This window comes from Squalius cephalus (assembly GCF_949319135.1).
Source record: "Squalius cephalus genome assembly, chromosome: 5".
Classification (NCBI taxonomy): Eukaryota; Metazoa; Chordata; class Actinopteri; order Cypriniformes; family Leuciscidae; genus Squalius; species Squalius cephalus.
Window position 1 is genome coordinate 37,199,675 of NC_137126.1, and position 18,617 is coordinate 37,218,291.

Sequence of the window (18,617 nt, forward strand, 5' to 3'; positions counted from 1 at the left end):
ACACAGAACACCCTAGCAACTGCCTAGCAACCACCAGAATACCCTAGCAACCGCCTAGCAACACCATAGTAACCACCCAGAACACCCTAGCAACCGCCTAGCAACCACCCAGAATACCCTAGCAACCGCCTAGTAACCGCCTAGCAACCACCCAGAATACCTTAGCAACACCATAGCAACCACCCAGAACACCCTAGCAACCGCCTAGCAACACCATAGCAACCACCCAGAACACCCTAGCAACTGCCTAGCAACCACCCAGAATACCCTAGCAACCGCCTAGCAACCGCCCAGCAACCACCCAGAATACCTTAGCAACACCATAGCAACCACCCAGAACACCCTAGCAACCGCCTAGCAACACCATAGCAACCACCCAGAACACCCTAGCAACCGCCTAGCAACCACCCAGAACACCCTAGCAACCACCTAGCAATAGCATAGCAAAGCCTAGCAACACCCTAGCAACCACTCAGAATACCCTAGCAACTGCCTAGCAACACCATAGCAAACACCAAAACACCCTAGCAACCGCCTAGCAACATCATAGCAACCACCCAGAACACCCTAGCAACCGCCTAGCAACACCCTAGCAACCCCCCAGAATACTCTAGCAACCGCCTAGCAACAGCATAGCAACCACCAAAACACCCTAGCAACCACCTAGCAACACCCTAGTAACCCCCCAGAATACCCTAGCAACCGCCTAGCAACAGCATAGCAACCACCAAAACACCCTAGCAACCGCCTAGCAACACCATAGCAACCCCCCAGAATACCCTAGCAACCGCCTAGCAACAGCATAGCAACCACCAAAACATCCTAGCAACCACCTAGCAACAGCATAGCAACCACCCAGAACACCCTAGCAACCGCCTAGCAACAGCATAGCAACCACCCAGAACACCCTAGCAACCGCCTAGCAACACCATAGCGACCACCCATAACATCCTAGCAACCGCCTAGCAAAAAACGTTCTGGTCCAAACTTTCTCAAGCCAACTTCAAAGTTTGTCTCGACGAACTTTTGCATCTAGTTAAGTTGGCTTGAGAGAGCCAACATATTGAAATCCTATTTAAACTTATTATTATTATTAAGTTGGCTTGAGAGAGCCAACTTACTGATATTGTATTTAAACTTATTATTATTATTATTATTCTTCTGAGACTAAAAATTTCTATATGAAACTCCTCCTAGAGCTTTAACTCTACATACTCCAAACTCGGCTCAGACACTCAAACTGTTCTGACTTAGTGTGCTATATCTTTTCAGACTGATCGGACTTACGGTTTTCCTAAAAATGACGATCAAAACTCGGAAAAACTCCCATTGACTTGCATTGGGGAGTTCTAAAAAATTCAAATTTAGATTCAAACTCACCAACCGACGAAAATTTAAATCTAAACACCTTGAAGACTAAACCAAACTGCCATTCTATATACTATAAGAGCCATTGAGACTCATTTAAACTAATGAACTCTAAACTCATACACTTATAAACTAATTAACTTATTAACTCATGAATTCATAGACTTATGAACTCTTTAACTCATAAATTAATAAACTCTGAACTCTTAAACTCATTTAAACTTATAAAGTCTAAACTCATTTAAACTTATAAACTCTAAACTCATTTAAAACTTATAAACTCTAAACTCAAAAACCCTTACACTTATAAACTCATCAATTTATAGACTTATAAACTCTAAACTCATGAACTCTGAGTGTGTGTGTGTGTGTGTGTGTGTGTGTGTGTGTGTGTGTGTGTGTGTGTGTGTGTGTGTGTGTGTGAACACACACACACACACACACACACACACACACACATACACTCTAAACTCATTTAAACTTGTAAACTTGTAAACTCAAAACTCGTAAACTACTTTAAACTTCAAACCACTTTAAACTTCTTAAGTTTAAAGCTTCCAGCTCCCAAGCAACTCCATAGCAACCAAACTTGAGTACCCTAGCAACCGTTTTGCAAGACCTATATCTCTGTATCAGAACATCGTATAGAGATGAGGTTTGGCTCTTTTGACTCATGCTAGCAAACAGCACTTCCAACATGCTACACATGCTAGCAGTGAATAGCTACATGCTAATAGCGATTAGTTAAGTGCTATATCATGCCAAGATCATGCTAAGAACTCTATAAAGACTCCATAGTAACCATCTGTGACAACTACCAACCACCTAGTAACACCATAGCAACCACCCAGAATACCCTAGCAACCGCCTAGCAACACCATAGCAACCACCCAGAACACCCTAGCAACCGCCTAGCAACCACCCAGAACACCCTAGCAACCGCCTAGCAACACCATAGCAACCCCCCAGAACACCCTAGCAACTGCCTAGCAACCACCCAGAACACCCTAGCAACCAACCAGAATACCCTAGCAACCACCTAGTAACACCATAGCAACCACCCAGAACACCCTAGCAACCACCCAAAACACCCTAGCAACCACCTAGCAACCACCCAGAACACCCTTGCAACCGCCTAACAACACCCTAGCAACCACCCAGAACACCCTAGCAACCGCCTAGCAACCACCCAAAATACCTTAGCAACCGCCTAGCAACCACCCAGAATACCCTAGCAACCGCCTAGCAACACCATAGCAACCACCCAAAACACCCTAGCAACCGCCTAGCAACCACCCAGAACACCTTAGCAACCACCCAAAACACCCTAGCAACCAACCAGAATACCCTAGCAACCGCCTAGCAACCACTCAAAACACCCTAGCAACCACCCAGAACACCCTAGCAACCGCCTAGCAACACCATAGCAACCACCCAGAACACCCTAGCAACCACCCAGAACACCCTAGCAACCGCCTAGCAACACCATAGCAACCACCCAGAACACCCTAGCAACCGCCTAGCAACCACCCAGAACACCCTAGCAACCAACCAGAATACCCTAGCAACCACCTAGTAACACCATAGCAACCACCCAGAACACCCTAGCAACCACCCAAAACACCCTAGCAACCAACCAGAATACCCTAGCAACCGCCTAGCAACCACCCAAAACACCCTAGCAACCACCTAGCAACCACCCAGAACACCCTTGCAACCGCCTAGCAACACCCTAGCAACCACCCAGAACACCCTAGCAACCGCCTAGCAACCACCCAAAATACCTTAGCAACCGCCTAGCAACCACCCAGAATACCCTAGCAACCGCCTAGCAACACCATAGCAACCACCCAGAACACCCTAGCAACCGCCTAGCAACCACCCAGAACACCCTAGCAACCGCCTAGCAACCACCAAGAATACCCTAGCAACCGCCTAGCAACACCATAGCAACCACCCAGAACAACCTAGCAACCGCCTAGCAACACCATAGCAACCAACCAGAATACCCTAGCAACCGCCTAGCAACCACTCAAAACACCCTAGCAACCACCTAGCAACCACCCAGAACACCCTAGCAACCGCCTAGCAACACCATAGCAACCACCCAGAACACCCTAGCAACCGCCTAGCAACCACCCAAAATACCTTAGCAACCGCCTAGCAACAGCATAGCAACCACCCAGAACACCCTAGCAACCGCCTATCAAAAAAACGTTCTGGTCCAAACTTTCTCAAGCCAACTTAAAGTTTGTCTCGACGAACTTTTGCATCTAGTTAAGTTGGCTTGAGAGAGCCAACTTACTGAAATCCTATTTAAACTTATTATTATTATTATTATTATTCTTCTGAGACTAAAAAAACTAAATTGGATCTCCTCCTAGAGCTTTAACTCTACATACTCCAAATTCGGCTCGGACACTCAAACTGATCTGACTCGAGTTGCTATATCTTTTCAGACTGATCGGACTTACGGTTTTCCTAAAAATGACGATCAAAACTCGAAAAAACCCATTCAAAAATTCCCATTGACTTTCATTGGGAGTTCTAAAAAATTCAAACCGACGAAAATTCAAATCAAAACACCTTGAAGACTAAACCAAACTGCCGTTCTATATACTATATGAGCCATTGAGACTCATTTAAACTAAAAACTCTAAACTCATACACTTATAAACTAATTAACTTATAAATTCATGAATTCATAGACTTATGAACTCTTAAACTCATAAATTAATAAACTGAACTCTTAAACTCATTTAAACTTATAAACTCTAAACTCATTAAAACTTATAAACTCTAAACTCAAAAACTCTTACACTTATAAACTCATCAATTTATACACTTATAAACTCTAAACTCATAAACTCTGAGTGTGTGTGTGTGTGTGTGTGTGTGTGTTCACACACACACACACACACACACACACACACACACACACACACACACACACTCTAAACTCATTTAAACTCTAAACTCATTTAAACTTGTAAACTCGTAAACTACTTTAAACTTCAAACCACTTTAAACTTAAGTTTAAAGCTTCCAGCTCCCAAGCAACTCCATAGCAACCAAACTTGAGTACCCTAGCAACCGTTTTGCAAGACCTATATCTCTGTATCAGAACATCATATAGAGATGAGGTTTGGCTCTTTTGACTCATGCTAGCAAACAGCACTTCCAACATGCTACACATGCTAGCAGTGAATAGCTACATGCTAATAGCGATTAGTTAAGTGCTAAATCATTCTAAGAACTCTATAAAAACTCCATAGTAACCATCTGTGACAACTACCTACCACCTAGTAACACCATAGCAACCACCCAAAATACCTTAGCAACCGCCCCGAATGCCCTAGCAACCGCCTAGCAACACCATAGCAACCACCCAAAACACCCTAACAACAACCTAGCAACCACCCAGAACACCCTAGCAACCGCCTAGCAACCACCCAGAACACCCTAGCAACCACACAAAGTACCTTAGCAACCACCTAGCAACACCCTAGCAACCACCCAAAACACCCTAGCAACACCCTAGCAACCACCCAGAATACCCTAGCAACCACCTAGCAACAGCATAGCAACCACTCAGAACACCCTAGCAACCGCCTAGCAACACCCTAGCAACCACCCAAAATACCTTAGCAACCACCTAGCAACACCATAGCAACCACCCAGAACACCCTAGCAACACCCTAGCAACCACCCAAAATACCTTAGCAACCACCTATCAACACCATAGCAACCACCCCGAACACCCTAGCAACCACCCAAAATACCCTAGCAACCGCTTAGCAACACCCTAGCAACACCATAGCAACCAACCAGAATACCCAAGCAACCACCCCGAATACCCCAGCAACCAGCCAAAATACCTTAGCAACCGCCTAGCAACACCATAGCAACCACCCAGAACACCCTAGCAACCGCCTAGCAACCACCAAGAACACCTTAGCAACCCACTAGAAAACCCCCAACAACTTTTTAACTTTAAACTTCTTTAAACTTTAAACTAATTAAAACTTTAAGCTAATTTAAACTTCAAACTAATTTAAACTTTAAACTACTTTCAACTTTAAACTAATTTACTTCAAACTAATTTAAACTTTAGACTAATTTAAACTTTAAACTACTTTCAACTTTAAACTAATTTACTTCAAACTAATTTAAACTTTAGACTAATTTAAACTTTAAACTAAATTAAACTTTAAACTAAATTAAACTTCAAACTACTTTAATCTTCTAACTACTTTAAACTTCAAACTTTCCAGTACAAACTTTCTCAAGCCAACTTAAAGTTTGTCTCGACGAACTTTTTAATCTAGTTATTATTATTATTCCGAGACTAAAATTTCTATATGAAACTCCTCCTAGAGCTTTAACTCCACATACTCCAAACTCGGCTCAGACACTCAAACTGATCTGACCAAGTGTGCTATATCTTTTCAGACTGATCGGACTTACGGTTTTCCTAAAAATGACGATCAAAACTCGGAAAAACTCCCATTGACTTGCATTGGGGAGTTCTAAAAAATTCAAATCCAGATTCAAACTGACCAACCGACGAAAATTCAAATCAAAATACCTTGAAGACTAAACCAAACTGCCGTTCTATATACTATATTAGCCATTGAGACTCATTTAAACTAATGAACTCTAAACTCATACACTTATTAACTAATTAACTTATAAACTCATGAATTCATAGACTTATGAACTCTTAAACTCATAAATTAATAAACTCTGAACTCTTAAACTCATTTAAACTTATAAACTCTAAACTCATTTAAAACTTATAAACTCTAAACTCAAAAACTCTAACACTTATAAACTCATCAATTTATACACTTATAAACTCTAAACTCATAAACTCTGAGTGTGTGTGTGTGTGTGTGTGTGTGTGTGTGTGAACACACACACACACACACACACACACACACACACACACACACACACACACACACTAAACTCATTTAAACTTAAACTCTAAACTCATTTAAACTTATAAACTCAAAACTCGTAAACTACTTTAAACTTCAAACCACTTTAAACTTCTTAAGTTTAAAGCTTCCAGCTCCCAAGCAACTCCATAGCAACCAAACTTGAGTACCCTAGCAACCGTTTTGCAAGACCTATATCTCTGTATCAGAACATCGTATAGAGATGAGGTTTGGCTCTTTTGACTCATGCTAGCAAACAGCACTTCCAACATGCTACACATGCTAGCAGTGAATAGCTACATGCTAATAGCGATTAGTTGAGTGCTAAATCATGCCAAGATCATGCTAAGAACTATAAAAACTCCATAGTAACCATCTGTGACAACTACCAATCACCTAGTAACACCATAGCAACCGCCCAGAACACCCTAGCAACCGCCTAGCAACACCCTAGCAACCACCCAGAATACCCTAGCAACAGCATAGCAACCACCAAAACACCCTAGCAACCACCTAGCAACATCATAGCAACCACCCAGAACACCCTAGCAACCACCTAGAATACCCTAGCAACCGCCTAGCAACACCCTAGTAACCACCCAGAATACCCTAGCAACCGCCTAGCAACATCATAGCAACCACCCAGAACACCCTAGCAACCGCCTAGCAACACCATAGCGACCACCAAAACACCCTAGCAACCGCCTAGCAACATCATAGCAACCACCCAGAACACCCTAGCAACCGTTTAGCAACACCATAGCAACCACCCAGAACACCCTAGCAACAGCATAGCAACCACCCAAAGCACCCTAGCAACCGCCTAGCAACCACCCAGAATACCCTAGCAACCGCCTAGCAACAGCATAGCAACCACCCAGAACTCCCTAGCAACCGCCTAGCAACCACCCAGAATACCCTAGCAACCGCCTAGCAACACCATAGCAACCATCCAGAAAACCCTAGCAACCGCCTAGCAACCGCCTAGCAACACCATAGCAACCAACCAGAACACCCTAGCAACCGCCCAGAATACCCTAGCAACCGCCTAGCAACACCATAGCAACCAACCAGAACACCCTAGCAACCGCCTAGCAACCACCCAGAATACCCTAGCAACCGCCTAGCAACACCATATCAACCACCCAGAACAACCTAATTAATTTAAACTAAATTAAACTTCAAACTACTTTAAACTTTAAACTAAATTAAACTTCAAACTACTTTAAACTTTAAACTAATTTAAACTTTAAACTACTTTAAACTTTAAACTATTTTAAACTTCAAACTATTTTAAACTTTAAACTAATTTAAACTTCAAACTTCTTCAAACTTTCTGGTCCGGCTTTCTCAAGCCAACTTAAAGTTTGTCTCGACGAACTTTTTAATCTAGTTATTATTATTATTCCGAGACTAAAATTTCTATATGAAACTCCTCCTAGAGCTTTAACTCTACATACTCCAAACTCGGCTCAGACACTCAAACTGATCTGACCAAGTGTGCTATATCTTTTCAGACTGATCGGACTTACGGTTTTCCTAAAAATGACGATCAAAACTCGGAAAAACTCCCATTGACTTGCATTGGGGAGTTCTAAAAAATTCAAATTTAGATTCAAACTCACCAACCGACAAAAATTTAAATCTAAACACCTTGAAGACTAAACCAAACTGCCATTCTATATACTATAAGAGCCATTGAGACTCATTTAAACTAATGAACTCTAAACTCATACACTTATAAACTAATTAACTTATAAACTCATGAATTCATAGACTTATAAACTCTTAAACTCATAAATTAATAAACTCTGAACTCTTTAAACTCATTTACACATATAAACTCTAAACTCATTTAAACTTATAAACTCAAAACTCAATTAAACTTATAAACTAAACTCAAAAACTTGTACACTTATAAACTCATGCATTTATACACTTATAAACTCTAAACTCATAAACTCTGAGTTGCACAACCGCCTAGCAACCACCCAGAACACCTTAGCAACCCACTAGAAAACCCCCAACAACTTTTTAACTTTAAACTACTTTAAACTTTAAACTAATTAAAACTTTAAGCTAATTTTAACTTCAAACTAATTTAAACTTTAAACTACTTTAAACTTTAAACTAATTTACTTCAAACTAATTTAAACTTTAGACTAATTTAAACTTTAAACTAATTTAAACTTCAAACTAATTTAAACTTTAGACTAATTTAAACTTTAAACTAAATTAAACTTTAAACTAAATTAAACTTCAAACTACTTTAATCTTCAAACTACTTTAAACTTCAAACTTTCCAGTACAAACTTTCTCAAGCCAACTTAAAGTTTGTCTCGACGAACTTTTTAATCTAGTTATTATTATTCCGAGACTAAAATTTCTATATGAGAGTCTTTCTATATCTGGAGTCTTTACAGAGTTCTTAGCATGATCTTGGCATGATATAGCACTTAACTAATCGCTATTAGCATGTAGCTATTTACTGCTAGCATGTGTAGCATGTTGGAAGTGCTGTTTGCTAGCATGAGTCAAAAGAGCCAAACCTCATCTCTATACAATGTTCTGATACAGAGATATAGGTCTTGCAAAACGGTTGCTAGGGTACTCAAGTTTGGTTGCTATGGAGTTGCTTGGCAGCTGGAAGCTTTAAACTTAAGAAGTTTAAAGTGGTTTGAAGTTTAAAGTAGTTTATGAGTTTTTGAGTTTTGAGTTTATAAGTTTAAATGAGTTTAGAGTTTAAGTTTAAATGAGTTTAGAGTTTAAGTTTAAATGAGTTTAGAGTGAGTGTGTGTGTGTGTGTGTGTGTGTGTGTGTGTGTGTGTGTGTGTGTGTGTGTGTGTGTGTGTGTTCACACACACACACACACACACACACACACACTCAGAGTTTATGAGTTTAGAGTTTATAAGTGTATAAATGCATGAGTTTATAAGTGTACAAGTTTTTGAGTTTAGTTTATAAGTTTAATTGAGTTTTGAGTTTATAAGTTTAAATGAGTTTAGAGTTTATATGTGTAAATGAGTTCAGAGTTTATTAATTTATTTCTACCAGAAAGACTCGGAAGATAAAGTGATGTAACAAGCATATTTTTATTGGCAGCCCAGCAAGCATTGTAAAGTTCTTTGGCGTAGGCCCCGTCCATAGTTCGTAATCCGAGGGTAGCGGATCTGCATCTCCTGCCTGAAGACGAAGGCAGGGGCGCAGCCGACCCCCTAACTTTAGAGTGTGTGTGTGTGTGTGTGTGTGTGTGTGTGTGTGTGTGTGTGTGTGTGTGTGTGTGTGTGTGTGTGTGTGTGTGTGTGTGTGTGTTCACACACACACACACACACACACACACTCAGAGTTTATGAGTTTAGAGTTATAAGTGTAGAAATTGATGAGTTTATAAGTGTAAGAGTTTTTGAGTTTAGAGTTTAAGTTTAAATGAGTTTATAAGTTTAAATGAGTTTAAGAGTTCAGAGTTTATTAATTTATGAGTTTAAGAGTTCATAAGTCTATGAATTCATGAGTTTATAAGTTAATTAGTTTATAAGTGTTTATAAGTGTATGAGTTTAGTTTATTAGTTTAAATGAGTCTCAATGGCTCATATAGTATATAGAATGGCAGTTTGGTTTAGTCTTCAAGGTATTTTGATTTGAATTTTTGTCGGTTTGAATTTTTTAGAACTCCCCAATGTAAGTCAATGGGAATTTTTGAATGAGTTTTTTTGAGTTTTGATCAGTCCGATCAGTCCGATCAGTCTGAAAAGAACTCGAGTTCTGATCAGTTTGAGTGTCTGAGCCGAATTTGGAGTTTGTAGAGTTAAAGCTCTGTAGTGAGACACTGCAAGTTGACAAGACATGATTTTACTAGTCCACCTGACAAAAACTCAGAATCACTTTTTACAGTGTAATCAAACTACTGTGACAGTATTATGTGTATTTGTGTATTAAATCGGATAATTCAGTTGAGAAAATATATGATCTCCTTCACTTTATCATTCATGATCTGTTATTGTGTTTCCTCACAGACTTATTTATTTGGCCTACACCTCCAACTCACAAAGGTAAGTGTTTTTCAACTGTGTGTGATAACTATATCCATCAAAACATTGTGAGCAAATACCTCTAAAACATAACCAGTTATTAGCCTACTTCTAGAAATGAATGGGATAGCCTACTCTGCTTCACATTGGTTACATTACTCATTAATTCTATATTGAATTAATTTCTATAAATCAGCCTACACCAAGCAGTTCATACACCATTCATAACATAATAAAACAATCACTGACACGGATCAGTGGCCTAGTTAGCATGTCAGATTTGTTTGTGCTGTATTTATTGAGTGTCAATGTATAGCCTACTTAAACTTTAAACTTTAAACTACTTATGTTTTTACTACTTTATAATGGCAGTCAATCGTTTTAATCAAAATAAATTTACTTTTGGACGTTACACTTGCCCTTTTATTAAACTTTTTGTTAGGCTACTTGTCGTTTTTTTCTTATTCCCGGTAAACTGATAAATGGCATCATCTGGTGAGTCTTTAAAGAATTGCGCCTATAAAGAGCCTGTACAGCACTGTTCATCAGGGAATAATAATGTTGAAATACTATTGCGTAATTCAGCCATTCATCCTCATCAGAGACTAGTTGCATTTCAGCCTCACAGTAAGACATACTGACATAAAAGACATAAAAATAAAATAATTATTAATAATAATAATGTAAGAGTAATCCCTTATTCCTGAATTATAAGGTAATGTATTGTGACCATGTAGTATTTCAGCATTATAACCTTATATCTGTTTCAGATATGAAGAGCCAGGATTCTGCCTTAAGTAAGTACTGCCACTCTTAATACACTCACTGAGACACATGCTCAAATCATACACTTACACATACAAAAGCGCATTCAGAAGCATACATTTATATGCACATGGCCTACACTATAGTATAAGTTTTTCCTTATTACTATGTATTTTATCTCTGCTTCTCTCCTGTTTTTGGACACTTTTGCTTGATTACCCTAATGACCAGTAAGGTTTTACAGTAATCTAGCCTTGAGGGTCATGAATGCATGAATGAACTTTTCTGCATTTGACACTGAGAGTATAGAGACATTTTTATGATGGAAAAATGCGGTTTTACAAATTCTAGCGCTGTGTTCTTTTGTCAGGCCTAAAAAAATATGGAGCTCAGTATCATCAGCATAATAGTGAAATCTAACATGTTTCTTAATGATATCTCCAAAAGGTATAAGCAGGTATAAATGTATAAACAATGGTTTTAGAAATAAGCCTTGCAGTACTCCATATCAAACTTGAGATCAATATGTGATCGAGTATAACAGTGTGATGCTGGCTTAGCAAAGAGGATGAGAGAAAAGGTGGAAAAAATCATAATTTACATTTTATGTGGACCAAGTGGAATACATATTAAGACATTTCATCTTTAAAAAATTAGTATTCTGAGTAGTTTTTGAGAAGAGTACTTTGTACTTTTACTTAAGTACTTTTTTTGACACCAGTACGTTTACTTGTAATTGAATATTATTTTAGCAATGTAACATTACTTGTACTTAAGTATACATTTTCAGTACTCTTTCCACCACTGAATTCGGACCATAGAGGTTTAATGAGGTAGGTTACATGTTAGTTGTAATGTGTTTGTAGCTAAATCACACGTTCTTCTATCTGGTAGATGCATGCATTATTGCAGTTGCTAATGATGCATACTGTGCAGTAAGCCTGCACACACATGCATCCACATGTTAATAAAGAAACACAGACACAACAGATGTTATATTACAGAACACAATAATTCACTGCTGTATCTCTTATTTCTTAGAGTAGTAAAAGAGCACCAGGAAAATTCTCAGTTGCAATCACCACATGGGTGAGTACAACAGTTCATTCAACAGTTTTGCTCTAATTTATTGTGACTTGTGTGTTGGAAACAGGATTTTATTCAGAGCCCAGGAATGCAATCCATTAAACTCATACATTTCTGTATTTTATGCAATGGCAGTCACTGAACTTTATTTTGCAGAAGTTTTGTTGTGGTGGCTTCCTTTAACAACCACTTTAAAACTGTAACATCAAAACAAGATTACAATCAAAAGTACAAAATCAGGGGTATGGGAGTTGTAGAGGAAATATTAGGATTTGAGGAAGTCAATGATCTAGATTGTCTTAACACTTTGTAAATTGAAACAGGACAAGAAAGGAAATCTGTTTTAATATTTCATATTATATTTCCTAAAGCCATTTCTTTGGTAACTACATTGATATTATGTCAAATAAGAGATAAATGTATTGTTTTTTGTGTATGAACAAATAGTACTTTATCATTTTATATAATTTTCCTTTAAATGGAAAGATGAGTTTTATTAGCTTGCGTTCAAAGCTAATCTCTAGGTCAAACCATTAGCCTTACAGAAAGGCTAGACTGCCAAAGAATTAAGCATGTGAACTGCAAACAATAAATGTTTTGCGATTCATTTTACATTCATTTACAAATAAATACATCATAAATTGTTTTGTAGAGAAGATTATTTTCATAAATTAACTTTTTTTTTAAAGATGGGCTTAAATGGTGCAGTGCCACAAAACGCATGCAAACTGCAAGAGCTGCACTGGACTGTATGTTTAAAGATCATTTTAGAGGCCAAATGGTCGGCTTGATGCAGGATCATCGACGCTGCGTGTGATATGAAAAACGATTGTGCGCAGGATACCAAACATGTGACAAATCTCAAAAATGAAATGGATGACGTAAGAGGCTTGATAAAGTCATGGCCTGATGTAACGCCCATGTTTTTTAACGGCAAAGAGCCGATCGGCGTAATCCTCAGAAAAGTTCTGGATGTGTTGCGTGAATGTAGTGACGAATTCCAAATCATCGAGATACTCGCTATTTGTACATTCGTAACGGATCTCTGTGTGTCACTGGTGTCAAAAAATGCAAAAACTGACGTTGGTGAATAAGTTGAAAGCCGGGTCAGCTACATCGGATATTTTCTATTCTGGTTAGACCATCTGTAAATGTAATGCCGGTCTATCATGTTCTTTAATGTATGAAAGTATAATGTTGAAATAAACATTTCTGAATGAAAAAATGTCTGAGCTCATAAAAATAGTATTATAATAATAATATTTAGAATAATTAAATATTTCAATATTTCAATATTTGTTTTCTATATTTTAATTACCGTATTCCCGAGGCGGCAACCATTTCCAAGATGTGAATACCTGAATGTTTCAAAATGATACAACTAATTTGCCTGCAGTGTACAGAACAGAAGAAAGGACATGGTGTTGAACAAAATTCGATTTTGTTCTTTGTTCTCATTACATTTTTTAATAAGATGATGTGTTCTGTCATGGACGACTAGTCATGGGATGTCCAGCAGAGTGAAGGGCTTGAGTGGACATGCCCTGTGGTCACATTTTTATGTCAGAGTTTACCACCCACCGCAAACCTCCTGTCGTCCTCTCACTCTGCCTTTCCCCGCTTCGCAACGTAGCCATCCTACAGCTTTCCGCCCCTGCGACACCCGTAACATCGACCACCACGGCATCAGTCTCAGGATGATTTTTTTAGTAAGATATTTATTTTATATTATTGTATATGATGTTTAATCTCACTTTCACCATGCTCAGGAATGTGGAGTGGGGTCCTGTTTCATATATCAGAGCTCGCATGCGAAGGGGGCGCGCACAGACACACACACACACGCGCGCGCGGCTCCTTTACTTTTTGACACGCATACATTAGAGGCGCGCTCCCTATGTTTTGAGACAGTGTGAGGTCATTCAGGAATGACTATTTGAATTCAGTAAACTTTTAACTTTAATCTGAAATACTTGGTTCGGTAGATTTTATAAGTATTTCATTATATACTTTTAAAAAGAACAGAATATTTTTTTCAACTTTAATTATTTTTGTGACCCATTCGTATGGACAATGATGTGTTAGGAGCTACTTCTTCAACTCTCTCTAAAATAATGTAAGACAATTTTATTTATTCAGCTAAAACAATTGGATCAATAAGATATATTTTATATACTTTTAAAGGTAAGTTTTTCAACTTTTGTTAGTGTGAGATTTCACCGTACTCTGGTATGCAAAGGAGGGGGTCAGAGCTCAGACGGAGAGGGGGCGCGCATAGATGGACACAGACACTCGCACGCGGCTCCTTTACTTTTTGAGACAGTATGAGGTCATTCAGGAAAAACAGTGTTTTTGTTTTACCACTTTTAATAATTTAACAACTCTATTACAACTTTTAATAATGTATTAAATTTAAAACATTTTTAACAAGATATCATTTAAACTTTGAAATTATTTCAGCCCCTGATATCTTGATCACTGAAGTCAGAGAACGTCCAGACTTACAAACATGTAAGATGATTTTTATTTTTATTCTTTTTAGTAAGTGTCACGGGTGAGAAATCACACAACAAGGTAGCTCAGTGCAATGGCCCCGGAGGGTGGATTTTATTTACACTTGAAGTGAAGGTGATGGGGAAAAAGGTGCTCGGCGTGATCGTGTCTGGTGTTTCTAAGGTGTCCTCGTGTCCGTGAAGGGGTGTCCAGGCGTGCGTGCTGAGGCCGTCGGTCACTCGCTGCCTTCTGCGTACAAAGAGAGAGAACGTTAGTACCAGAGCGATCTGCATGAGACGTGAGTCTGCTCGAGTGAGAGCGGCGGCGGCTTCTTAAGCTCTGTGTTGACGAGCGGCAGCTGGGACCGATCGGCCGGTGATGAAGACGTGCAGGTGCAGCGTGTTGGTTGCCAGGGCGATGCTGATGAGCCCAGAGACACTCGTCACATTCCCCCCCCCTAAGCGTCGTTCTGGCCCTGGGAACGAAAGGAGATAGTAGGGGTGAAACAAGGGGTGGGTGGGGAATGACCTCTGACAGACATGCGTAAGCTGTCCATATCCGCGAGAGCCCATCTGCGTTGGCGTTGGCGGCCCCGGCACGATGACGAACCTCGAAGTGGAAGTCCTGGAGCGCGAGGAACCAGCGGGTCACCCTGGCATTGGTGTCCTTAGCCCGGGCCATCCACTGTAGGGGAGCATGGTCGGTTACCAGGGTGAACTTACGGCCGAGGAGGTAATACCGCAGCTCCAGGACTGCCCACTTGATGGCCAGGGCCTCCTTCTCAACGGCGGCGTAGTTCTTCTCAGCCGAGGACAGCTTCCTGCTGATGTAAATAATAGGATGCTCCTCACCTTCCTGGATTTGCGATAGAACGGCTCCGAGTCCGGTGTCAGAGGCATCCGTCTGCAGCAGGAAGGGGCAGCTAAAGTCGGGGGCGCGGAGTACTGGTGACGAGGTAAGGGCTGTCTTGAGCCGGGCGAAGGCCTCCTCGGCGGCTGTTGTCCACTGTATCTTCTCCGGCTGCCCCTTCCTGGTCAGGTCTGTCAGAGGGGCGGCTAAGGAGGAGAAGTTGGGGATAAAACAGCGATAGTACCCCGCCAACCCCAAGAAAGCTCGTACCTGGGTCTTCGTCTGGGGCTGGGAAGCAGTAAGTATTGCCTCTACCTTCTTTTCCTGTGGTCGGATGAGGCCACGGCCTACCTGGAAGCCCAGGTACTTCGCTTCGGAGAGCGCTAGGTGGCATTTTCGGGGGTTGGCGGTCCAGCCCGCCGGAGCTCCGAGAGCACCCTCCGCAGACATTCCAGGAGTTCCTCCCATGCCTCGGAGTGCACGACGACATCATCCAGGTAGGCGGCTGCATAGGCCTGGTGGGGTCTCAGGAGGATATCCATCATACGCTGGAAGGTGGCGGGCGCCCCGTGCAGGCCGAAGGGAAGGGTCCGGTACTGCCAGTGCCCAGTGGAAGTGGAAAACGCTGTCTTCTGTTTGGCAGACGGGGTGAGTGGGACTTGCCAGTACCCTTTTGTCAGGTCGAGAGTGGAAATGTACCGGGCCCTCCCCAGCCGATCCAACAGCTCATCTACCCGAGGCATGGGATAGCCGTCGAACTCGGAGACTTCATTGAGACGGCGGAAGTCGTTGCAGAAGCGGAGGGTGCCATCCGGCTTGGGTACCATCACAATGGGGCTGGACCATGGGCTGCGTGATGGTTCGATTACCCCCAACTTCAGCATTTGTTGTATCTCCTCCTCAATAGCCTGCCGATGGGCTTCTGGGACTCGGTAGGGCCGTTGCCTGACGATCACTCCAGGGGGCGTCCTGATGTCATGCTGGATGACGTTGGTCTGCCCTGGTTGGGAGGAGAACACATCCTTAAACTGACTGACCAGGTGTTGCAGCTCGGTCTTTTGGGCAGCCGACAGATGGGGATTCATGTCGACAACCACCGGATCGGTGAGACTGAGGGCGGCCACCTGCTCGTTGGTCCCTTGCCATCTCTTCAGTAGGTTAATGTGATACAGTTGCTCCGCTTGTCGTCGTCCAGGCTGTCGTAGTCGGTAAGTTACCGGTCCAATCTTCTCCACAACTGTATAGGGACCCTGCCAGGACGCCAGGAACTTGCAAGCGGAGGTAGGGACCAAGACCATCACCTTGTCTCCCGGCTGGAACTCCCGTGGTTGGGCTGCCCGATTGTAGTGGCGTTGTTGGGCCTGCTGTGCCTTGCTGAGGTGTTCCCGGACTAATGGCATGACCCGGTCGATCCTCTCCCTCATCTGCTTTACATGCTCGACGACCGTGCGGTGGGGTGCCGGCTGCTGTTCCCAAGCCTCCCGAGCGACATCCAGCAGCCCCCGTGGCTGGCGGCCGAACAGGAGCTCGAAGGGGGTGAAACCAGTTGAGGCCTGGGGTACTTCCCGGATTCCAAAGAGGACGTAGGGGAGCATGAGGTCCCAGTCACGTCTGTCTTCGGCCGCTACTCTACGGAGCATCCGCTTGAGGGTCTGATTAAATCGTTCTACCAGTCCGTCGGTTTGCGGGTGATAGACAGTCGTCCTCAATTGTTTCACCCGCAGCAGTCTACAGAGGTCTGCCATTAGCCGGGACATGAACGGTGTACCCTGGTCAGTCAGTATCTCGGACGGGATGCCGACCCGGCTGGCCAACAGAAACAGCTCCTGGGCGATGGCCTTTGCTGTTGCTTTCCGCAGGGGGACTGCTTCCGGATACCGGGTGGCATAGTCGACGATGACAAGGATGTGTTCATGACCTCGGGCAGACTTAGGCAACGGCCCCACCAGATCCAATCTGATTCGCTCGAAGGGCACCTCAATGATGGGTAAAGGAATGAGCGGACTGGGGGGAGGAGACCTGGGCGCGGTGCGCTGACAGGTAGGACATGCCTGGCAGAACCTCTTCACTTCCGCTTCTAAGCCTGGCCAGTGGAACCGGTCCCGGATGCGCTGAGCGGTATTCGTGGCTCCCAGGTGGCCCGCCATAGGATGGGAGTGTGCAAGTTCCAGAATAGTCTCCGTCTTGGTCCGTGGGACGACTAACAACTCCCTCTCCTCCCCCCTTCGCTGGGCGACGCAGTATAGCAGGCCTCTTCGGACGATGAAGTGCGGGAGAGGATGGGGCCATGGGAGGACGTCCTTACCATCCACAGCGCGGACTTGCCCCCAGCAATGCTTCAGCCGATCGTCCTCCCGTTGTTCTTTGGCAAAAGAGCCCCCCTCACTGGCCTGACGGAAAACATCATAAAAAAGGTTAGTAGTTTGAGAGGGGGACTCACCATCTCTCCCGCTGTCCGAAGCAAGCAGGGCCGGCCGGGGACGGGGTCTTCGTGGCCGCCTGCGGCGACGACGGTTCCCTTCCTGGCTGGTGGGCTGGGCGGCGGCAGCGAGCAGGCGGTCAAACCCGGGCCAATCCCGGCCGAGGAGTAAAGAGACCGGAAGGTTTTCCATTATTCCAGCCTCCACAGGCCAACTGCCATGAGCTGCAGCGACGTTGATACGACGAGCTGGAACCTGTTGGGTATCACCGTGCACACAAGTAATGGGTAGTAGACTCTTTTGGTTGTGATGTGGAGGGCACAGTCGAGCTTGGATGAGGGTAACCGCACTGCCCGAATCCAGAAGCGCCCGTACTGGTTTGCCATTCACGGTGACGTCCGCTTCTGGGGCCGCAGGTGGGACGCGCTGATGTACGATGCAACCCGCCAGCCAGGTTCGCGGAGACGTGTTGGGATCGGCGGTGGGCATTGGCTCGTCCACCGGTGAGGGAACCGTCGGCCTGCCAACTGCGCGCGGGGTGCCCTCCGGTGTGCGTCGCTCCTGGACCACCCTCTGGGGAAATGGCGGCGCTCTCTCCCCAGCCTCCCGGTGTTGGACAGCGTCCGCCAGCTCGATCGCCTCTATTAGGTCCCGGACAATGG

General features: G+C 42.9%; 1 protein-coding gene across 3 annotated transcripts in view; it reads left to right on the plus strand.

Annotated features, from left to right (window-relative positions):
- LOC307158524 (globoside alpha-1,3-N-acetylgalactosaminyltransferase 1-like) overlaps positions 1-18,617 on the plus strand; it is a 107,606-nt gene that overhangs the window by 70,548 nt on the left and 18,441 nt on the right. Inside the window, exons 2-4 of one of the 3 annotated variants that reach the window (XM_079871137.1) lie at positions 10,328-10,363; positions 11,113-11,139; positions 12,149-12,196. In XM_079871137.1, the coding sequence (XP_079727263.1) occupies positions 10,328-10,363; positions 11,113-11,139; positions 12,149-12,196 (111 nt within the window). The remainder of the gene's footprint in view (positions 1-10,327; positions 10,364-11,112; positions 11,140-12,148; positions 12,197-18,617) is intronic. The other 2 variants (XM_079871138.1, XM_079871139.1) reach the window with 2 other exon arrangements.